This window comes from Mauremys mutica, chromosome 8 (genome assembly GCF_020497125.1).
Source record: "Mauremys mutica isolate MM-2020 ecotype Southern chromosome 8, ASM2049712v1, whole genome shotgun sequence".
Classification (NCBI taxonomy): domain Eukaryota; kingdom Metazoa; phylum Chordata; order Testudines; family Geoemydidae; genus Mauremys; species Mauremys mutica.
This window is the reverse complement of record NC_059079.1, coordinates 45,149,684-45,174,214: the sequence shown is the minus strand read 5'-3', so window position 1 is coordinate 45,174,214 and position 24,531 is coordinate 45,149,684. Positions and strand designations below refer to the sequence as shown.

At 45.8% G+C, this 24,531-nt stretch overlaps 1 protein-coding gene across 1 annotated transcript in view; it reads left to right on the top strand.

Moving 5' to 3' along the window:
• Positions 1 to 24,531, top strand: part of CRB1 (crumbs cell polarity complex component 1) — a gene marked incomplete at its 5' end in the record, with an annotated part of 116,549 nt that overhangs the window by 73,062 nt on the left and 18,956 nt on the right. Inside the window, one exon of the mRNA XM_045027118.1 lies at positions 9,250 to 9,376. Within this exon, the coding sequence (XP_044883053.1) occupies positions 9,250 to 9,376 (127 nt within the window). The remainder of the gene's footprint in view (positions 1 to 9,249; positions 9,377 to 24,531) is intronic.

Below are 24,531 nucleotides of genomic sequence, written 5' to 3'. Positions count from 1 at the left end.
GCGCTGCAGTGTGGCCACACTTGCAGCACTTTCCAGCGCTGTATTGAGAGGTGCATTGTGGGCAGCTATCCCACAGAGCACCTCGTCCCATTTTGGCGCTGAGTATTGTGGGAAGGGGAAGGAAGTGTGCGGGTCATTCCGCTTCCTGTGCCAACGCCCCGTGGTGCATCGCTTCACATCCCAGCATTCAGTCTTTCCGGCAACGTTTGGCGCCATTGTGAGTGTCTTTCTGTTTTACTCTCTTTGTGTGAATCGCGATTTATGTGGCAAATGGAGCCTGAGCTGCTGAGGACTGTGCTGATGAGTGTCGCCAGCACAACACGTTTGGCAGTCGAGCTATTCCTTCTGCTCCAAAGTGACAGTGAGGAGTCTGACGATGATATCGATATCGATTCTCCTTCCGCGTGTGACACTACAGCGCTTGTGACATTCATGGAAATGCTCAGCACCGTTGAACGCCGCTTTTGGGCTCGGGAAACAAGCACTGACTGGTGGGATCACATCGTCATGGAAGTCTGGGATGACGAGCAGTGGCTGCAGAACTTTTGTATGAGAAAAGCCACTTTCATGGGACTGTGTGCTGAGCTCACCCCCACTCTGCGGCGCAAGGACACAAGATTGAGAGCTGCCCTGACGGTGGAAAAGCGGGTGGCTATTGCAATCTGGAAGCTGGCAACTCCAGACAGCTACCGGTCGGTTGGGAACCAGTTTGGAGTGGGAAAGTCGACCGTTGGAATCGTTTTGATGCAAGTTTGCAAGGCAATTAATCGCATCCTGCTAAGAAAGACCGTGACTCTGGGGAGCGTGCAGGACATTGTGGATGGCTTTGCACAAATGGGTTTCCCTAACTGTGGAGGGGCGATAGATGGGACGCATATTCCTATTCTGCCCCCCCCCCACCTGGCATCAGAGTACGTTAATCGTAAGGGGTATTTCTCTATGGTTCTCCAGGCGCTTGTGGATCACCGCGGGCGTTTCATTGACATTTACACAGGCTGGCCTGGAAAGGTGCATGATGCATGCATCTTTCGGAACAGTGGCCTGTTCAGGAAGATGCAGGCAGGGACTTTTTTCCCAGACAGGAAGATCACAGTAGGGGACGTCGAAATGCCCATTGTGATCCTTGGAGACCCCGCTTACCCGTTACTGCCTTGGCTCATGAAACCCTATACAGGGAAGCTTGACAGGAGCAAGGACCGGTTCAACTACAGGCTGAGCCGGTGCCGAATGACTGTGGAGTGTGCTTTTGGCCGTTTAAAAGCACGCTGGCGTTCCTTGTATGGGAAGCTAGACTTGGGGGAAAGCAGCATCCCCGCGGTTATATGCGCTTGCTGTACCCTCCATAATATTTGTGAAGGGAAGGGTGAAACATTCAGTCAGGCATGGACCACCGAGGTTCAAGTCCTGGAGGCTGAATATGCACAGCCAGAGAGCAGGGCTAATAGAGAGGCCCAGCACAGGGCTTCAAGGATTAGGGATGCCTTGAGGGAAGAATTTGAGGCTGAAAGCCAACAGTAATGTTTGCTGCCTTGGGAGTGAATTGCACTGTTTACACTGTTATTCTATTATCCCTAAAATGATTTGCAGTGCCTCTTTCTTTACTGGGCTAAGGTATCTTTCACTATCTGCTATAATAAAGACTGTTTTCAAAGCCAAGAATTGTTTTATTGAAAAGAAAAAAACTTCCTTGACAGACAGACAGACACACAACATTTCATGAACACAAGAGGGCAGGGGTGTGGGTTGGTGAACTGTACAGTCACAAGTTTGCATATGTCCTGTCTGGAGTGCTGTTTAATGAATCCTGCACTGCAGGGTGCATATACTGCATGGTGATGGGGGTTGAGTGCAGAGGGTAAGGGTGGTAGGTATCAGGGCTGGTTGGTGAACGTACAGGTGTTGGAGGCAGCTGGTGGTGGTAAGAACCTGGATGCTGGGGAAAGGGGGTTTGAGCTGACATTGGGGCACAAGGCAAAAAGCTTTGGGATGGGGGGGGGGCTGTGGGGCAGCACGGGACTGCTCTGCCTGCATGGCTACGATAGCCTGGAGAGAGTCCGCTTGGCGCGACAGGATGTCTAGCAGCTGGTTTGTGCTTTTCCTCTTTGCCACAGCGTTTCTACGCCAATGTCTCTGGCGGATGATGCTTTCCTTTTCTCTCCACTCCTGCAAGGTTTTACTCTCTCTAGCAGAGTGATGAAGAACAGTTTTCAACATGTCCTCCTTGCTCTTTCAGGGATTTTTCCTCAAATTGTGCAGCCTCTGTGCTGTGGTACATCTGCTCAGTCCAGCAGTCAAGGTCACTGTAGAAAGCCAGAAATGACAACATTTAACAGGGCAGCATTGTATTCACTATCTCCAGACATAAATTGCTACACTGAGGGAGTTCTTAGTCCTCACTTTAGCATTCTTTTACCACACACATAACACAACAGAAGCCACAAAATGGTGATGAGGGGTGCTTATAGAGGGAGAAGTGGGGCTTGAGTGATAGAGGGGTGCTGGTTGCTTCGGGTAATCTGGAGTGATAGAGGGGTTGAGTGAAGATGCAGCTGCAGGGGTGATCTTCACTATCTCCCTATCTCTATCACTATCTTCACTAAAGAGTCTCCCAACATTTTTCACAGGAGTTAATCCTGGAAGATATCTCCCTGCTGCGAGTCACTAGGGAACAGCGGGAGGCTCTTCTACAGCAATGTGGATTCCGCCCTGGACCCTATGCGGCTTGCCTGTGTTCAGAAATGGTCCCCCCACCCCTCGCGGCACAGTGGCGCGGACGCGTCAGCGTGACTGGGACAAGGAACACAGTGGCTCTCCCTATAAACCTGCGCAGGCATATTGCCCACGCTCTGGCTGAAACTTTTGCTGAGATCACTGCAGCCGATTACCGCGACGTGATAGACCACATCAATGGGCTATTCCACACCTAGGCTGGCATGCATGCAGCCCTAAACCCCCTTCCTCTCCAGAAACATTTCCACCCAGAAAATAAAAGCCGCTTACCGGTAACCCGCTGCTCTGCTTGTCCTTCAGCAACTGCTGGCTGCTGCAATTGGGTACTTTCCTCCTGGCTTGAGAAGAGCTCCTGGCTGCATGCCCACTCTGGGGTGTCTTCCCCCATCCCAGTAGCTTCACTCGCGTTTTCCTCCCCCCCACCCGCCGCCTCCGCCTCCGCCTCCTCCTCCTCCTCCTGTCCCCCAGCCTGCTCAGAAGTGTCCATCGTTGTCCTGGGATTGGCAGTGGGGTCACCCCCAAGTATCGCGTCCATCTCCCTGTAAAAACGGCAGGTCGTGGGGGCAGCTCCGGATCGGCGATTCCCCTCGCGGGCTTTGTAATAGGCACTCCGCAGCTCTTTAACTTTCACCCTGCATTGTAGTGCGTCCCGATCATGGCCCCTATCCAGCATGGACCTTGATACCTGCTCAAAGATATCGTAATTCCTACGGCTGGAGCGCAGCTGGGACTGCACAGCTTCCTCCCCCCAAACACTAATGAGGTCCTGCAATTCGCCAGTGCTCCATGCTGGGGCTCGTTTGCCGCGTGGAGGCATGGTCACCTGTAAAGATTAACTGATTGCACTCCACACCTGGCTGCAGCAAACAGGAAGGAGATTTTTAAAATTCCCGGGGCATTTAAAGGGCGGGTCACCTGAGGCAAGAGCAGTAGAGTGCAAACTGATGAGCAGAGTGGCTGAACAGGAATTCTGGGATAACTCCTTATTCCCTGGAGGACAATTAAAGCGCTGGTGAGTGTCCACACCTGCTGAGCAGCGCTGGATCACCAGCGCTGCACTCCTTATACCCCAACCGGGATGGGTTTTCAGCCAGCGCTGCAACCAGGGAGTTGCAGCGCTGGTTGTGCCCTGCAAGTGTGGACGGGGTGTAATTGCAGCGCTGGAAAGCCTCCACCAGCGCTGCAACTTGTAAGTGTAGCCAAGCCCTTAGTTTTAAAAGTTAGTCCTAGCACACTTTTAATTAACAATAAATTGTTTTTTATGGTGGTGCTGTAACCATGTTGGTCCCAGGCTATAAGAGAGACAAGACGGGTGAGGTAATATCGTTTATTGGACCAACTTCTGTTGGTGATGGAGACAAGCTTTTGAGCTACACAGAGCTCTTCTCTAGGTCTGGGAAACATCACATCCACCCTAATCTCTCCCCCACCAAGAGGACAGTCCTTGAAATCCAACCACCAAATAGTGATCAAATCCACAGACAAAGGGGGCACTGTCATAGTCCTCAACTACAATGACTACATTGACAAGGCCAACTGACAACTGTCAACATCACCTATTATAAAGAACTCAAAGACAACCCCACACCACAGTTTACCCATAAATTTAAGGATATCATCAAATCCTTCCCCAAATAACTCCAAGACAAACTCTACAACCTCATCCCCATGAACCCACTCCAGGGACTGTCTACATCCTTCCCGAGATATACAAACAAAGGAACCCACAGCACTCATCATATCGGGCCACAACACTCTTACTGAAAGAATATCTCGACTCATGGCAGCCATCCTCAAACCATTCACCACACAAAAGGCCAACTTCCTCTAGGATACAGCCAACTTCCTCCAAAAACTCTGCAACATTAACAACCTCCCGCAAAACACCATTCTTGCCACCAAGGATGTCACTTCTCTGTACACCAACATTCCTCACAATGATGGCATCACTGCCTGCCTCAAATATTTACAAGATAATGGACAACCCTCAGATATCCACCCCAAACACATCATCAAACTCATCCATTTCATCCTCACTCATAACAATTTTACATTTAACAACAAACACTTTGTCAGAATCCTGGGAACAGCCATGGGTATTGGACGGCTCCCCAATATGTCAAAATCTTCATGGGCCACTTTGAAGAAGAATTTCTGGACAAATGCACCATGAAATCTATTATATACCTTGACAATCTTTTTATTTTTTGGACAGAGGACCTAAACTCCCACACAGACTTCCACCACAGCTTCAACCACCAACCATCCATTAAATTCTTTCTAGAACACTCCCACACTAGCATCAACTTCCTGGACGCCAGGATCAGTTTCAGCAATGGAACCCTATGGACAATTATATACAAGAAACCCACAGACCGCCACACCTATCTTCACAGGTCCAGTAACCATCTGAAACATACCAAGAAATTTGTTATCTAAGTCATAGACTGGTGCCGAGGGGGCACAAGCTAAACGGGAGGACATGTGATCTCCCCATGTGTCTCCTCCACACCACACCCCCACCAGGGGTCTGCATGCTCTCCCTACCACCTTCCCACCCCAAGTTATCTGCAGGGGGAAGGGGCTCTGTCCTTCCACTGCGCCAGCTCCTCCCCCAGCACATTCAGCTGCTCGCCCAGGCAGCCAGGCCTGGGTGGGGAGTGGGACAGAGCTGCTCTTGGTTGCTGCTCTGTTCTGTGAAGCAGCTGCCTGAGAGAGATACTGGTTGGAGAAAGGCAGCAGCGGCAGCCCGCTCCCTGCCTGGACTCGGCTTCCAGGGACAGGTGCCAAGCATGCTGGGGGTGGCGGAGTGGGAGATGGGGATCTGGCTCGCTCAGCCCCTGTCCCCAGAATCCAAGCCTGGGTGGGAGGCAACCTGCCACTGCTGCAGCCAGGTGCTCTTCCAGGCAGCTGCTGTGCTGCACCAGGCAGCGTCCCAGCAGCCTGCCCTGCGGCTCTAGGATTTGCGCCACCCCAAGCAGGGCGGCACGCCGCGGGGGGCGCTCTGGTGGTCGCCGGTCCCGTGGCTCCGGTGGACCTCCTGCAGACATGCCTGCGGAGGGTCCGCTGGTCCCACGGCTCCGGTGGAGCATCCGCAGGCATGCCTGCGGGAGGTCCACCAGAGCCGCGGGACCAGCGGACCCTCCGCAGGCACATCTGCGGGAGGTCCACGGGAGCTGCGGGACCAGCGGACCCTCCACAGGCACGGCTGCAGGAGGTCCACCGGAGCCACCTGCCGCCCTCCCGCGGGACGCTGCCCCAAGCGTGCGCTTGGCGCGCTGGGGTCTAGAGCCGGCCCTGGACCCTCCGATGCTTCACCTCTATCTACAGCCAGGCTTTCAGATACCACAGAATATGCTCCAAGGAGAAAGACAGGGATATAAACCTTACTACACTTAACCAAACAAGGACACTCCACCAGAGAAGTAGATCACATCATGGACTGGCCTCCCCAAACACACCAAGAGAACCTGCTTCTATACACAAATAAAATACCGCACACTTCTCGTTGTCACCTACCACCCCCCACTGGAACCCATTTGGAGAATCATCAAACACTTAGAACCCTTACTCCATGGGGACCTCATCCTGAAAGAAATTTTTCCTGAACCCTCACTTTTGGCCTACAAACAACCTGCCAAGCTCATCATCAGAAGTAAGCTCTCCACAGACCAGGACACCGCAAATCAAAGGGGCACCAGACGCTGCCAGAACAACAGATGTAAAAGCTGCAGACATATCTCCACTATTATGATGATCAACTCCCCTCACAACACACAGGGCTGGTGCAACCTATTAGACGACCTAGGCGGTCGCCTAGGGCACTAGGATTTGGGGGGCAGCATTTTCTTTGGCAGCAACCACGGCGGCTGGATCTTCGGCTGCCCTGGTCGCCGCCGTCATTTAGGCGGAGGGAGCTGGGGCAGGGGAGGCGTGGGGAGGGCCACCTGCAGCAAGTAAGGGGGGAGGCGGCACGCAGGGGAACTCCCCGCCCCAGCTCACCCCTACCCCGCCTCCTCCCCGAACACGCCGTTGCCTCCCAGGTGCCACAAGCCTGGGAGGCGGGAGAAGTGAAGCAGCGATGGCGTGCTCGGGGTGGAGGGGGGGTGGAGAGCTGCCATAGGGGGGGTGCCTTAGGGTGGAGGGGGGAGCTGCCTGGGGGGGGTGCCTTCGGGCAGGGGCTCGGGGATGGGGGCGGGCGCAAGGTGGAAGTTTTGCCTAGGGCGCGAAACATCCTTGCACTGGCCCTGACAACACAGCTTTCAAGATTCATGTGTCTTACATATCCCTATCATACAATGCGGGGTACCTCATCCAATGCACTAAATATCCCAATATCAACTATGTGGGTGAAACAAGACAATCACTACACTACTGAATGCACTTACACAGAAAAATGATGAAAGACAAAAACTCCCTGTCACTTGTGGGAGAACACTTTTCACAAAGTGATCGCGCTATATTTGACCTCACAGTCCACACCCTCAACGGAACCCTAAACACCACCTTCAAAAGATAAGTCTGGGAGCTCATATTCATAACTTTGCTAGATACTAAAAATCATGGTCTGAACAGAGACACTCATAGGTGCTGACTTTGTGGGTGCTCCAGCCCTGGAACACTCACAGAAAAAAATTAGCGGGTGCTCAGAACCCACCGGCAGCCAAGCTCCCCCCACTCTTCTCCCCCCCAGTGCCTCCCACCCACTGGCAGCTCTGCCGATCAACTCCTTCCCCTCCCTCCCAGCACCTCCCACTCACCATGGATAAGCTGTTCCACAGTGTGCAGGAGGTGCTGGAAGGGAGTTAGGGTGACCAGATAGAAAGTGTGAAAAATTGGGACGGGGTGGGGGGTAATAGATGCCAATATAAGAAAAAGCCCCGAATATCAGGACTGTCCCTATAAAATCGGGACATCTGGTCACCTTAAGGGAGATGGAGGAGCGGGGACAGGGCGCGTTCAGGGGAGTGGCAGAAAGAGGTGGGGTGGGGCGTTGGAGGCAGGGGTTGAGTGGGAGTGAAGGCGGGGATGGAGTGAGGGTGGGCGCTTGGGGGAAGGAGTGGAGTGGGGGCAGGGCCTGGGGCTGAGCAGGGGTTGAGCATCCCTGGGGAAATTTGGAAGACGGTGCCTGTGGAGACACTGGATTTATGGCTTATTACAACAATCTGTAACCCTCTTAAACCTCCCACTCAGCCTTTTCCCCACATGACTGGAGAGGTATTAATGGGCCATTTCACCTTGAATGGTTCCTTGAAATATGTATTAACTACTTATGCTAAACAATCTGTTCCAGCTTGTATTTAGCTGTGAACTCTGGATATGTCTACACTGCAATTAGACACCTGCAGCTGGCCCATGCCAGCTGACTTGCTCTCACTGGGCGTGGGCTAATGGGTTGCTTAATTGCTGTATAAACATTTGGGCTTGTGCTGGACCCTGAGTTCAGGGACCCTCTTACCTCACAGGGTCCTAGAGCCCGGGCTCCAGTCCGACTCCCAACATCTACACTACACTACGGTCCGAGCCCCGCAACTCCAATTCTGCTGGCCTGGGCCAGGCTCAGGTTTTTAATTGCAGTGTAGACATTCCCTCTAGTACATTTCCTAGACCTGAAGAAGAGCTCCATGTAGCTTGAAAGCTTATCTCTCTCACCAACCGAAATTGGTCCAACAAAAGATATTACCTCATCCAACTCGTCTCGCTAATAAATTATTTGTCATGAGAAGTGGGATATCCCCTATTTTATACTAAATATTGTTTGAAACCATTAAATAGTATTTAACTAAGCCTTTAAAATCTGATACAATGCTGCACTTGACATATTATATTTCCTGGCATTATGGTCCTCAGCTAGACCAGCAGAAGAATGCTACTATTTCAGGTTGGCAATAGGTATTTGGATGCTCACATAGGGACTTAGCATGTGAATAGATGATCACAATGGTCCCTGCTAACTGGGGGATCTATGAATTGATGAAAATGGGCATTTTTGTGACTTAGGGCCCAATTCTTCAAGATGCTAAGTGCCTTCAACTCTCATGTACATCAATAAGAGTGGAGGGAGCACAGTTCTCTACAGAAGGTAGCCAAGATCAGCCTCTAAGCATATGTTTACTCAGGGATAAAAGACCCGTGGCACATCTGCGGCTGGTCTGGGTCAGTTGACTTGGACACATAGGGTTTGGGCTGCAGAGTTAAAAATTGCTGTGTAGACACTCAGACTTGGCTAGAAACCAATCTCTGGGACCCTCCACCGTCACAAAGTTTTTCATCCCTGTGTAAACATAGCCTAAGTCAGAAATGTCCATTTTACATATCTAAGTGCCAATGTGAGCATCAAAATGCCACAGATATGGGATTTCCCATTTTTGTACCTATATGTGAAAACAACACAAGACATCAAAGATGTAAGTGTAGGTGGTAACGTCTGTTATTTTCAGGACAGTGAGAAACCCTTGTCTGATTAATGTTATCTAGTTGCTAACACGGTTGCTTAGTGCTTTTGGTCTTTTACTGTAGGTGTGAAACAGACATTGATGAGTGCAACTCTGATCCGTGCATGAATGGAGGCCTCTGCCAGAACCTACTTAACAAATACCAGTGCATCTGTGATGTAAACTATGCTGGCGACCGCTGTGAGGTAGATGTAAGCGACCTCTCCTTTTTTGTCTCTCTATTATTGTGGCAGAATCTCTTCCAGCTCCTCTCCTACCTTATTTTGCGAATGGATGATGATCCAGTAGTTGAGTGGGGTGAACAAGAAGATTAGTAGCCATCTGTACACTGTTAGTATTTTAAAGCTATTGACACACAATGGAAGATGCCTTGACTGAACAGGAAATTAGTTTAGCATTCAGAAAAGCAATAAGAACCACATTTTTTAAATCATTTATCAATGTTTTGAACATATTAAAATATTTTATTGTAAATAATTAATTCTCCAACTATGGCTTTAAATGCAGAAGCTAAGTTTCTAAGTAGCATCATATTTCTTTTTATTATTTTGTGTAAAAAATGACAGATGTATGGAACGTTCCAAAGCAAACATTCAGATCTTGATTCTCACCTATTTATGAATCATTTTCACTCTGCTTTGGTTCATTTGCTTAATTTTGGAACAGATGCTAGTAGATAGTGAATATCAGTCTGAAAATACTGCTTTTACCCATTTCTACTGGGGTATTGCACGGTGCATGGTCTCTTCATTTCTTACAGTGTAATGCATAAAACTAGTCCATGACAAGATATGCTAAGAGTTCAGGGTGAAATCCAGGCTCCACTGAAGTCAATAGCTAAGATCCCATCGACTTCAATGAGACCAGGATTTCATCCTTAAATTTAAATACATCACATCCCATATTATTCACTGCTGTTGATTTAGAAGTTTGGTTCAATGTCTGTGGAATCAGATATGTCATAACAGTGGATAACGTTAAACTATTTTGGATAAGCCACTGGCAATATACCGAGCCCATCCTGTTGGAATCAATGGCAGAATTGTCTTTGATTTCACTGGGAGTAGGATTGGCACGACTATCTGTACATTTCATTTGAATAAAGTTCACTTGATTAAAACAAAATGCAACTATTCTATGAATTCACATGGAATGGTTTTCAAACATGCACCATGATATGAATTTATTCATTTTAACCAAAGGTCCAATGAGGATATCATATTTCAAATCCACCGGCAGAATTTGTTAGTTGCAATATTGCTACCTCTTGAAGTAGATCTATTTTATCTGTGAACTGAGAATGTCAGTACTGTAATACATAATTGCAGGCAAAGGAATATGCTTATTTTTCACTTCAGGAATCAATCACCTTGCTCACTGATGGGTTGTTATCCTTAATGAATGAGGATTAAGTGCATGATATTGCTCACCATTGTAAATCAGGCCTGATTCAGCAAAGTACTTAGACATGTACTTGGCTTTGAGCACACAAGCAAATTGAAGTCAATGGGACTTAATCACTTGCTTAAATTTAGTCCCTCCTTTAGTAACCGGGTGAATCTGGGAAAATATGTTCATGTCATACTTTGTTCTTTCTGGAAAGAGTTTTACAGGACAAGTACACTAATGAATTGTGCAATAGTTTATTTGAGTATTACTACTCATGTTGTATTAGTACAGTGTTCAGACCTACACACACTCATTTGAGCTCACTGTTCACAAGAGTAAGTGTTTACAGGTCTGTATTTCATTATTATTAAGTGATGTGGTATGCAGGCAGAGTTATGGGAAAGAGATCTTTATTAAGTATGCTGAGGCTCTACAGTTTGAGAGAGACAGCAGCTTGCCTTCTGCTTCAATCCCTGAGCCCTTGGGGTACATCTACATAGGGATAAAAGACCTGTGGCACTGCCGCAGCTGGCCCTTGTCAGCTGACTTGGGCTCACAAGCAGGGCCGGCTCCAGACCCCAGCGCGCCAAGCGCGCGCTTGGGGCGGCATTTTGCCGGCAGGGCAGCAGGCGGCTCCGGCGGACCTCCCGCAGAAATGCCTGTGGAGGGTCCGCTGGTCCCGCAGCTCCGGTGGACCATCCGCAGTCATGCCTGCGGGAGGTCCACCAGAGCCGCGGGACCAGTGGACCCTCCGCAGGCACGTCTGCAAGAGGTCCACCAAAGCCGCGGGACCGGCGACCGCCAGAGCGCACCCCGCAGCGCGCCGCTCTGCTTGGGGCGGCGGAATTCCTAGAGCCGCCCCTGCTCACAAGGCTCGGGCTCAGGGGATAAAAATTGCTGTGTAGATGCTCGAGCTTGAGCTGATGCCTTTGCTGTGGGATTCTTGACCCTCACAGAGTCCCAGAGCTCAGGCTCTAGCCTGAGCCCAAGAGTTCACACAGCAATTTGTCAGCCCCAGAGCCTGAGCCCTGAGAGCCCGAGTCAGCTGATCTGGGCCAGCTGTGGGGTTTTTATCCCTGTGTAGACACAGCCTAAGTGTCACAGGCATCACATCCCAATCCTGACACCTGACTGTGTGTACAAAGTGCTGTTATTTGTCTCTGTTAGATGTAGAATGTTAATGTCTCAAGGAGCTGCCCTGGTCTGAAAACTTAAGTGTAATACATTGCTGTATAATAATTGTATTACACCATAATAATCTCTTTATCATCTTTCTTTTACTAGAGAAATGCCTGAGGTAATTTTGCTGTTGATTGCCTGTAAAAATGTTTTATTCCTCTCTTTTGTTTTATACATAAGCCATACTTCTGTAAATAGAATATAACAAAATATGTTCCATATTGGGGATAAAATTATTGTAGTAATATCAAAAACATAAACACTAAGTCTTCTATTATCTAGACTATTGGATTATTTTAGATCAGACTAGAATTATTTGGATGATATACCTTTTAGCCAGTTTAGACAATGGAGGCAAGCAAATATTCAATTAACGGTATTACACTTAAACAACATAGGCCCCAATTTGGCAAAATACTTTGGCACATACTTAACTTTAAGCACATAGTTAAATTAGAGGTGATTAAAAATTATATGGAAAGTTTTCCCACTGAAAAATCTGGTTTAATTGAAACTAACACTTTTCACAACAAAATGACAAATATGACCACAATTTTGATTTGCCTGCAGGAAATGTCAAAATAAAAATTTTCATTTGAATCAACACTTCAATATGAAATGATGTTTTGGTTTCAAAATGCCAAAAGTAAACAAAAATAGTTCAATTCATTTTGACTTAAAAGGTAATTTTGTTTTGGCATCTTGAAACTGAAAAAGAAAAACAAAACATTATATGTTGAAATGTCAGTTCAAAATGGCAATTTTCATTTTGCTTTGATTTAAATTGTTGTTTTGGTTTTATTGACACCAAAATATTAAAACAAAATGACATTTCAAGTCAAAATGAATATCATACTGTTTCAAGATGTTAATCTGAAACAAAAACATTTAATTTGAAACTGAAAATTTTCAAACCAAGATTTTTTGTTCAAATTTTCGCACAGGAAAAATTTTGGTTTTCCAACCAGCTCTTACTTAAATCCCATTGAAATTAATGGGAGTTAAGAATCCGATTAAGTGCTTTGTTGCATAGCAAAGTCTGCTGAACATCATGCCACAAAGCTCTCAGATCATTGATTTCAGTTTGCTGTTAGTGACAAGGGAAGCTGGGGAACATCTTATATCAGTGTTCCTAGCATACTGTGTTTATAATGCACCAGACAAACAAGAAATGAAAACCAAAGAATATATACATGTATAGAGATTTCAAACACACTATTTCCTCAATTCTAGAAATGTGGAAATGCATAGATATATACAGTGTACCATATATATTATATATGTATTACATGTTACATAAAAAGTTACAAATTTCAAATATATTAAATAGCAGTGCAGCAGTCCCTGGCTCTCCCACTCTGTTTACATATCACTAATGCCACTATATCCACTGGGATTGTAAACGACTTCTTCCCTTCCTCTAATGCATTGTCATCATGAAACATTTCCTGATTCAGAACTGCTGCTCTTTCCTCTTTGTACTCTGTATTCTCAACTACATTGTGTGTGTACATAGCTTTCCCATCGTTATTCACAAAATAAACCTTCTGCCTTTGTCTCTTTACGTCTACTTTTCATTCTTCTGCTGAGATCTGCTTTCATTTGCTTTAAGTGTACCATGATTTCTGAATGTTTACACTTCACTCGTGTGTTACACAAGCATATAAAACGTAGCTCTTCTGCACTGTAACGATACCCTTTTAACATACGTGGCCGCTTAAGCATCTCTTCCGACTGATGCCATTTAGTCAGAGGAGTGCTATTCTGCACCCTAGGACAAGTGTCCTTTATTTCTCATTCCAGAATATATTGGGTGCCTGCTATTTTGATTTCACCAAATGTCGTCAGAAAAATCATTCACTTGGGACTTCCCTATTTAAACCTGAACCCTGCTCTTCCCCAAGTTTCTGATGCTGGAAGTTTGCTATGTTTTAGTGTAACAGCTATACACAAAGTATGCCATGGGTTTTAAAGGAGTAGCACACAGTGAGGGAACAGTAGCTGACAGTGTATGCCAGATAACACAAATTAGTCCAAATAATTAGTAGGGTCTTTGCAGCAACATCAAGATGTGTAAAGAATTGAATATGTCCAAATTCCTTATCTACTTTCTCTATTTTTCAGTTATTGTTCTATTAAAATACATGGGATTCCAGTAAAATCATTTTAAGATAACAGAGAGAAGAGATGAATGGCAGAAAGTGTCCATGGATACTGTGCACTTGATTCAGACAGCTTAAAGTGACCCACAAAGGATTTTTAAAGAACTGAGCTTTGTTCTTTTATGTTCCTTTCTTAAAAGCTTTTTGAAGAAAGAAAAGCAAAACAAAAAAAATGATTCTTTTTGGTCTTCTTTTCTTTTTACTTTAGAAATTCAGGCGTCATCTACTCTGGGAGGCTGTGTGGTGACTGCAAAACTATTAAAATTATGAAATCCCAAGAGACCAAAATCTGAGTAATTCAGAAAGGCAGGGATTTTTAGTCAAACTGTTTTTAAAAAAGAATTACTTTGTTAACCCCTATTTACTTTCAATCCCTAATAAGGATGGGGTTAGGATGGTTTTTTTTTAAAGTGTAAACATACCATCCCCTTTTATTAAGATATGATAGCCTATGGACTACATGTCTGGGGCTACCCCATGCACAGGTTTTCTAGTGAAACCAGGGGAGAGTGGACTTCATAGTTTAAGGTTTAAAAAGTGGGATTTAAAAAAATTAATAAATATCACATAAAATAAGTTTAACAAAGTAATTTAAAAAAAAAAGGAAACTCCACTCTAGGTCACCTGTAAAGGGGCACAGCTTAGAAAGCAAACAGAAAAGATGGCTGCACATGTCAGGAGTAAAAGCACCACGATGTACTTAATTACACATGATTTCAGAGGCTTTTGGGGGATTTCAGAGGCTTTTGGGGGATTTAAGAGGCTCCCTCCCCCTTGCAGAAAAAGACTGAGACATGTAGACTTTAAGGCCAGAAGGGACCATCATGATCATCTAGTCTGACCTCCTGTACATCGCAGGCCACAGAACCTCACCCACCTCCTTCTGCAATAGGCCCATAACTACCTGAGTTACTGAAGTCCTCAAAATCTTGATATAGAAACTTCAAGTTACAGAGAACCCACCATTTACTCTAGTTCAAACCAGCAAGTGACCTGTGCCTCACACTGCAGAGGAAGGAGAAAACTGCCCAGGGTCTCTGCCAATGTGAGATGGGGGAAAATTCATTCCTGGTTCCTTACATGGCGATCAGAATCTAAGTCCTCCACAGATCTCCAGCTCTTGCTATTTGATTACAAATCTCATGATATTTCACATTTTGTTTGAACCCCAGCATGGAGACAATTGCTTATGTGACAATCTCAGCTTTCTTTTTTTTAAAAAGAGCAAGTTCAGAAAAAGGTGTGAAAATGTGACCTGAGTACCTCTAAAGGCTCAGAAAGCAGAAGGGAAATAAAAATAATTTAAATTAAAAAGATAATTTTTAAAAAACCCTCATGATTTTTTAACATCAAATGTTGGCGACATCTGATCTCTTTTCTCCACTTTTTTCTCTTAAGGTATGATTTCCCTCACCCGATACAAGTAACTAACTCTCACAGAAGACAATGGGTAATGGAATGCAAATAGACCCCAGAAATTCAAAGGGAAAGTAAGATTTCTGTCAAGTAGGGAGAAGGAATCATTACTGGTGATAATGGGGATGGGCAGAGGCCTCCGTATTTGCAGTGAAAAATTATTTAAGATTCCTACATCAAGAACATGTTACAAAACCATCAATATGATGAAACAACTATAACCCCAAAGTAGTGCTAGCTGCATTGGCAGCATGGTATTCAAAAAAATACTATCTGAAATACACCTCCAGGAACTTAGCAGAAGCTGGGGTTTGGCTGGTCATTTTAATTTATATTGCAGTAGTGCCCAAAGGCCCCATTAAGACTGAGAGCACTCTGTGCTATGTAATCATAGAAATGTAGGACTAGAAGGGACCTTGAGAGTTCATCTATTCGAGCCCCAGACACTGAGGCAGGACCAAGTAAACCCAGACCATCGCTGCCAGGTGTTTGTTCAACCTGATCTTAAAAACCTCAAAAGACAGGGATTCCACAACCTCCTTTAGAAGACTATTCCAGAGCTTAACTATCCTGATAGAACATTTTTCCTAATATCTAACTTAAATCTCCCTTGTTGCAGATTAAGCCATTACTACTTCTTCTACCAAATACATACACACAAAGGAAAATATGGTTCCTGCCCTAATTAGCTTGCAATTATGTTTGTACTTGGAAAGTTTTCCTGAACAATAGCATGGATTGCACCTTTGGCACAGTATTCACTCACAACAGGTACCCTGTTTGTACATGTACAAGTAATGCAGAAGTGGTGGCTGGAAAAATGACACAGAGTTTAAGTTCTGCGTTAAGATGGCTAGAGTTCCCCTCCACATACAGACATTGCTATTTTCATATCCTCTTCCAGCTGGTACCACTTCACCCTCCTGGGCAAATGGACAAGTGGCACATGCTGCATGGTTACACTTCACGTTAAATGTCATTAAAATACACTAATAAGCATGTACGATATGTTCCATATTGAGTCCAGATTCAACAAAAACTCAGTCTGGCTTCCATAGGGTGGAAGCTTGGAATTATGATTGAATCTGCCCCTCAGTGATTATTTAACATATTCATTAACTGCAAGTGTTAGTAAAATGAATGTATCTAATGATATTTAATTACAATAATTAATGCCTGATGTCTCATGAATAATTTAATTGTCAGCTATTTGCATTTTCATACTTATGCAGTTATTCGTGAGTAATTATCATATTGACTAAAAAGCACAGACACCAGGAAAGTAACAACTATATCATCTTCTCTACGTTCACTTTTCCTTCCGCTCACCTGTCAAGCCTCCCTCCCAACCCTTTCTGTCTGGTTCTGGTATAGCATGTTGTTAATGCAGAAGGAGATACAATGTATTTTATTTTTTAAGAGTTTTAATGCAATGCCTTGATAAATATGGGCCCAGTCAGTCACACATGGTTTCAGACTGAGCCAGCTCCAGCCAGTGCCTTGTCTGGCGGCCCCAGTGAGATTTGGCAGATTGTCAGCTTTCACTGAAAAAGAAAAGTTTCTAACTCTTAGAGTGGCAAAGAAAATCTCCCGAACCTTAAAAGATGCAGTGCTGCCGTTTTGCACCTCCAGGTAGCCTGATAATTCTCAGAGGGATTTGGCCCTAAGGATTTTGTTCTCTGGGAGTTTGCTTTGGCCCAGTGATTTGAACAAACAAACCGAAATAGAATAGAATGGGAATGGAAACAGGAGCCAAGAACTTATGTGAGTTCTGTTCCTGGCTCTTACACGACTCCTGCTGTGCACATGCAGAAGTTGCATAACTGCTCTATCTGTTCCCTCATCTGTAAAATGGAAACATCAGCGATGCCAGCACTTGTAATTTAAACTTCAGAACTTTAGTGTTTCTAAAGCCCCAACTCCAACACAAGAAGCTCCACTTTCACAAAAGATACGTTTCTAGCCCTCCTGGGTACAAAGAAAAGCTTGAAAAACGTGACCCCTGAAGGTTGAAAAAACTGAAGGCAAATAAAAAGAGCTCCAAATTGATTAAATTTTTAAATGTCATGATTTTAAAATCAATCTCATGACGGTTTGTAGCCCAACTCATGATTTTTGAATGCATGGGGCTGGCAATACCGGGATAATAATATTCACCTACCTACTTCAGAGGACGTTGTAGATGAATTCATGCTTGTTCAGAGCACTGAAAGTTAAAAGCACAAGGGGCTTGATTTTCAGGTGTGTTAAGTAACCACAATCTCACTTGAAGTCTACAGGAGCTCAGGAACACGGAAAAGCTGGTCCTAAGTATTTTTGATTTCAGACGGTTGCTGGTGAGTCTTCCATTTGTGGACTCCAGCCCTGGATTTCACACAGGAAATGGTGTTGCTGAAGAACCTGCAGTTAAAAGTACCAAGTTGGGGGCCTGCCTACTGGTACTATTTGTAGTATTGGAAACAGGCAGATGTAGGCCCATGCCCAACTAAAGGCCCAGCCCCTCAATTAATGGGGAGGAACCACTTAGCCCAGGCTATAATTGAATATTTGAGACAACAAATGAAAAAATAGGAGCAGGAGTAAGGTCAAAGGTTGAAAATCAGGGATCCAGAGGGAGAAACCAAGCAGAGAACCCAGAGCAGCACCCACTGCTCCTCAAAGACATGTAGGGAATCAATGGACACTGAACATAAAAATGGCCATACTGGTTCAGGCCAATGGTCCGTCTAGCCCAGTATCCTGTCTTCCGACAGTGGCCAATGCCAGATGCTTCAAGGGGAAATGAACAGAACAGGGCAATCAACAAGTGATCCATTCCCTGTCACCCAGTCCCAGCCTCTGGCAGTCAGAGTCTTAGGGACACGCAGAGCATGGGGTTGCATCATTGACCATCTTGGCTAATAGTCATTGGTGGGCCTATCCTCATGAAGTTATTCAGGTTTTTTTTTAATCCAGTTTTGGCCTTTACAGCATCCCCTGGCAACAAGTTCCACAGGTTGACTGTGCATTGTAAGAAAGAGTACTTCCTTTTGTTCGTTTTAAACCTGCTGCCTATTAATTTCATTGGGTGACTGCTGATTCTTGTGCGATGTGAGGAAATAAATAACAATTCCTTATTCACTTTCTCCACACCATTATATCATATCCCACCCTTAGTTATCTCCTTGACAAGCTGAATTTAATTTGCCATTCTGTTGCCCAGTCCCCCAGTTTTGTGAGATCCCTTGTAACTCTTCGCAGTCTGCTTTGGAGTTAACTATATTGATATAATTTTGTATCAGAGGAACTCTGCCTGGAGGCATGATTGGGCAAGGGACTGAAAATAAGCCCCACAGTCACAGAGCATCCCCATCACCTTGTTCGGGTTCCTCCTCCTGGAACGATGGATGGCCACCTTGGCCAGCCCCAGGAAGATGATGTTCCACAATTTTGTGGGGGCTACAGATGGGGTGTGCATAGGCTAGGCTGTGTGGGGAAAAGGGCAGTCAGAACCTCAATAAGAGGTTCTAGATGAGCTGGAAGAGGGGCTTCAACCTGATGCATCCTACTTGGATGTGTTCCAGTGTCTACCTCTCGCCACAAAAGGGACAGGTGTTGGGGGAGTTTGTGAACCATGCCAGATACATGCCTGTGCTCACAGCTCCATGGAGGAGTCATCAACCAATTTTCCTGTAAGCCCATGGAAGCAGAGTGGAGTACAGACTGGCCCACCAGGGTTCCTCACCCTCCCTAGGTGGCAATTGGTCCTGCCACTTAGTATCAGGACAGGACACGAGGATGAGGAAGTGGATGTTCTGAAGCATGGGCATGTAGAAGATGTTCTGTGGGTGTGGATAACATGCAGCTGGCTCAGGCGGTGTATCAGGAGTGGCCAGGGAGGCTCGCATGGCAGGGGTCTGATAGTGAGTTCTGGAGAGCCAGGAGTGAGGTGAAGGTGGGGAGCACCATCCCACAGGACTCACTCAAGGAAAGCAAGAGAACCAGGAGTTGAGGCTGCCCTCACCTTCTAGAGCATATGACGGGGGACACATGGGGTGGACAGCTGAGCACCACAGGGTCCACCCAGTCCCTTTGATCATAGTCCAAGAGATCTCCAAGTCTGGTGGCACCAGCCAGGACCAACATCTGGCGCATCAAGAGGGACTCCATCACCTACACAGAGATGAGGAGTCTGTCATATGGGTTCTATGAGGAGGTCCTCCTGCTTGGTGGCTGCTATGGAACTGGGCACTGAAACCAGCTTCCAGGTCCCAAGAATATCCTGGTAAAAGACCAGCAACTCAGAGAGGTCTTGGGGGAGACTTGTCAGATGAAGATAAAAGAGGTGCCAGATGTATCAGAGTCCTTGGAGGTGGTGGAGGAAGGCATGCTGCCCCTGGCCCCAGCACCATCCTCACAGCTTCCATTGACCAGTTTCCGGCCAATGGGAGCTGCGGGGGTGGTGCTTGCAGGAGTGCACAGAGACCCGATGTTCCCCTTCCCCGAAAGACATGCCACCAGCAGCCAGCCACAGCCACTTCCAGGAGCGGCGTGGGGCCACAGCATGCAGGCAGCCTGCCTGATACTTGCTGCGCAGCCAGCTGGGAGCCGCCTGTGGTAAGCACCTCCTGGCCAGAGCCTGCACCTTGCACCACCTCCCGCAACGCAGCCTCAGGTCAGAACCCCCTCCTTCACCCAAACTCCCTCCCAGACCTTGCGCCCCATCCTGCACCCCAATCCCTTACCCCAGCCTGGAGCCCCCTCCTGCACTAAACTCCCTCCCAGAGCCCATGCCCCCTTCTGCACCCCAATCCCTTACCCCAGCCCGGAGCCCACTCCTGCAACAAACTCTCTCCCAGTGCCTGCACCCCTCACCCTCTCCTGCACCCCAGTGCTCTGCACCAGCCCAGAACCCCCTCCTTCACCCAAACTCCCTCCCAGAGCCCATGCCCCCTTCTGCACCCCAATCCCTTACCCCAGCCCGGAGCCCACTCCTGCACTAAACTCCCTCCCAGTGCCCATGCCCCCTTCTGCACCCCAATCCCTTACCCCAGCCCAGAGCCCACTCCTGCACTAAACTCCCTCCCAGTGCCTGCACCCCTCACCCTCTCCTGCACCCCAGTGCTCTGCACCAGCCCAGAGCTCCCTCCTGCACCCAAACTCCCTCCCGGACCCCGCACCTCCTCCATTAATATAGCAGAAATGTGCGGCCCATGACGACTTACCAAAATTTGTGGAGTTGCCCCCCCCAGGAAAATTATTGCCCACCCCTGTGCTAGATGTAATAGGTCCCAGACCAAATAGAGATTATTGAAGATGGTCCAATCCAGGACAATGTAGGCCTGGTCAGGGTAGATCATGTCTGCCAGCACAGGCCCCAGCCACACCAAGATGGCTTTCACTGTTACCTTGTAGTCTGCGCTGTGGAGCAAAACTGCGTCCCAATTCCTGAGTTTGCAGAGGTCCCCCTTCTTAGGTAGTAGGGCAAGCACAGCATGCCAGCACAACAGGGGGAGCACCTCATTCCCCAAGGACTTGGCCCAAATGGTGGCAAACTGTGAACCGAGTACATCCCAGAATGCACATAAAATTCCACAGTCAGCTGGACAATGCCTGGAAAATTGTTGGTGGACATCAGATGAAGGGCTTCCAAGACTTCGGCCAGAGTGAGAGTTGCTCTAACTGGTCCTGGTGGCCCACACTGACTGAAGGAAGTTCATCCCACAGCACCCTGCAGGCGTTGCTGTCCATTGGATCCAGGGAGAGGAGGTTGGCATAGAAGGCTGTGGCCCTTCCCTGCATCCACACCAGATCCATGAGGGGATGCTGTCCTCTGCCAAGAGGCAGGTGATATGTTTCCTGGCTCAGCACTGTTTTCTTCAGGATGTAGAAGCAGAAATTGTAATCCATCTCCTGAAGGAGCTGAATGTGAGATTGAACGAAGGTATGTGCTATACCTTAATATGCAAAAACACTGGTCATTGAGGGCCCGGAGCTCATCCCACTTCTCCTGACACTCACTGCAGAAGTATGGATTCCCAATATTAGCAATCATGTGCCTATTCAGCTCCAAAACCTCCCGCACTCCAGCTGCTGTATCACCATGCACATCCTCCAGCTGGCCCCAGGGCTATAGTTGCATCAGAAGAGCCAGGCATGTACCATCCCCTCATTCCACTATCTCTGTACTGAGGGAAAGATCATGTCTTCCTCCACCAGGCTAGCTAGAACTCCTGGAAGGACAACTCAAAGCCCACATCCTCTAACAGGCTGTTATTGAAATGCCAGTAGGCTGGTCCTGGTATCACAGCCATCAGGTGGAAATCTGAGAATGGGACTGGCCTCAAACTGGAGGAATGGGCCTGCAAGATGGATACTAGTGAGGAAGGGAGAGCAGTCTTAGCAGCACAGTGAGAATATTTGCATCTGTGGCTTTTATTTTCTGTCCTGCTATAGCATTCTGGAAGGAAAGACTAACATTTAAAGGTGAAATATTTTAAAAACAGAATTATTTTCCTAGAATTCTCTTTCCTGTACTGGTAGTCCTTGTGGGAGCAGGATCCCTGCTTGACAGCAAGTTAACACTATGGGATCTGGGATGCTTAAATATGTTCTCATTTGCATGTCCAAAACTGTCATTGTAGTCAGTGGATTTTTGGATAGCCAAGGAATACAGAACTGTCCCTTTCATGTTTAAAAAGTGATTGTGGCTTACAAATTGGCATCGTCTCTTTGTGAGCATTTAAGCCTCGACTGTGATGTCCCTTCCTCACACTGTGTAGTATTTTACTCTATGTTGAGTAGGGTGACCAGACAGCAAATGTGAAAAATCAGGACAGGGGGTGGGGGGGGGTAATAGGAGCATATAAGAAAAAGACTCAAAAATCGGGACTGTCCCTATACAATCTGGACATCTGGTCACCCTAATGTTAAGTCCTACTGATATCAGAATAAGGGACTATCAAACATGTGTCAAGTTATTACAGTCTGGCTGTTGGAGTCATTTAGTTATTTCACAGACTTAAATGAGTGTTTACTCCTTTTGTTAGCCCTGCAGAGACAATATCACTTTGGGAGGCAGGGGGAAGAGGAGGAGGGGCTCAATTTTGCAACATAAAGAATCCAGCTTTGTTCCTGTTCTAGACTGAGTGTGGAATAAGAAAAAAACACATCTTAAGATTTGTAAACTGAGTGGTTCTGCTCTGGAAGTCGTTGGAAATATCACATTGCCATTTTTATAGTCACTCTTCAAAGCCGAACAGCCCTTTAACGTCTTTTGTTATTTTTTATTAGTTGCATAGTATTCTCTTGATTTAACCACAGCTGTAAAAAGGATATTGTAAGAAATGTAATATTTAATGTGTGCTGTACCTTAATGTGCATAAACATTATGCTGTAAAGACAGTAAAGTTAGCTAATGTGTCATAGCAGTAAAAGACAGGAAAGCTCCCCACAAGGCCAGCATTACTGCATGCATCAATGAGAAGCAGTTGAATATTTAATGTGTATGGTAAATATAAGCAGAAAAGGGAGTCAAGATGACATATGAGAGCATAACACTCTGTAATATAGGAATCAGTTCAAGTAACAGAGTAGTATTCAGATTAACAAATTTTGTTTGTACAACATCCTTTACATTTCAGTGGCATTGTTTTCCCTTTCCTCACCTTCAAATGTTTCCCTCAGAGACTCACGTTTACATCACATGGGCATTTATTTTAGTCATTTCTCACCTTATAACACATTAATGTAATGCAGCCTTGCATTGTTTATGTGTTAAATTTTATATCCTTTTCTCTTATAGTTCATCCAGATTTAATGTTGTTATCTTTTATCTATTTTTATTACCATTTACAGACTGAGCCCCTTTGGTGGGGGTTGCTTTAGAAAGACAATTAATTTAGATATGTAAATATAACATATTATTTTTACAGTACTAATAATTTCTCCATAAAAGCACCAACATTATTTTGCCTTTTCTTTCATCATACCATCAGGGATTCAAATATAATTTTCACAAATCTCTTACGACTTACACTGACTTTCTAAATATGCACTGATATTGTATTTTCTTACAATCTCCGTATACTGCTATTACCTGAGCATGAGCACCACATCATCACTATCAGAAGCTTGCATTGACACTGCTTTTTAAAATCAGTCAAATGAATGGGGGATTTTTTTTTTGCTATGATGGGTTGTTAATTTTAAAAAATGTTCATTTTTACAATTATGGAAATTTAAAAAACACACATAGTGCTCCCTCTACAGCTCCCTCTACAATCATCTGCATTTTTCACTTTTAAAAATTAAGATTTTTTTTATTTGCTGGAGAACTTGGCAAAACACTGTCTGAAACCAGATCATAAATCTGTACCAATACCATAAATCACAAATGGTTTAATTAACTAAAAGTTCAAAAATAAACAAACAACCAAACAAAAACCAACAACTTCACCTTCAAGCTGAAAGCTTGTAGTCCAAGTTTTCACCAGAATGTTAATGAAAAGAACAAGAAAATAGGATATGGGGTAAGCAGAATGCATTTATAATAGAAAATTTAATTCACTTGCAGCTAGGTCATGACGGCTGCAATCTCATTGGGTGGGATGTTTGTCTCATTCATTGAAAACTAAGGATCTGATCCTGCAATGAGCTCTGTATGGATGGATCCCCAGTGAAGCTAATAGGACTGACTGTGGCACAAGGGTCTGCACAGAGCTCACTGCAGGACTAGGGCCGAAGGTAATTCTGTCTTTAAGCTGCCCTGTTCACTGCCATTTTTAAAAAGGCAAATGTTTTTCCACTCTCTGTCTCTCAAATTAAGTCTCTGTTAGATTCTTTAATAATTGGCAGTTTAAGGTCAGAGGCCAGCTTTTGTAGCTGTTGGATCTTGAGTACTTTTGAAAACCTGTTCCCTTCATTTAAATGCCTAAATGGGAGCCGAGCTCATGAAATCCAGCCACTTAGGCCTTTTCTATACTACGGAGGGAGATCGATCTAAGTTATGCAACGTCAGCTACATGAATAATATTGCTGAAGTTGACGTACTTAGATCTACTTACCACAGGGTCCACGCTATGCTATGTTGACAGGAGACGCTCTCCTGTCGACTTCCCTTGTGCTTCTCGTTCAGGTGGAATACAGGAGTCAACCGGAGAGCGATCTGCAGTCGATTTAGTGGGTCTTCACTAGACCCGTTAAATCAACCACTTATGCAT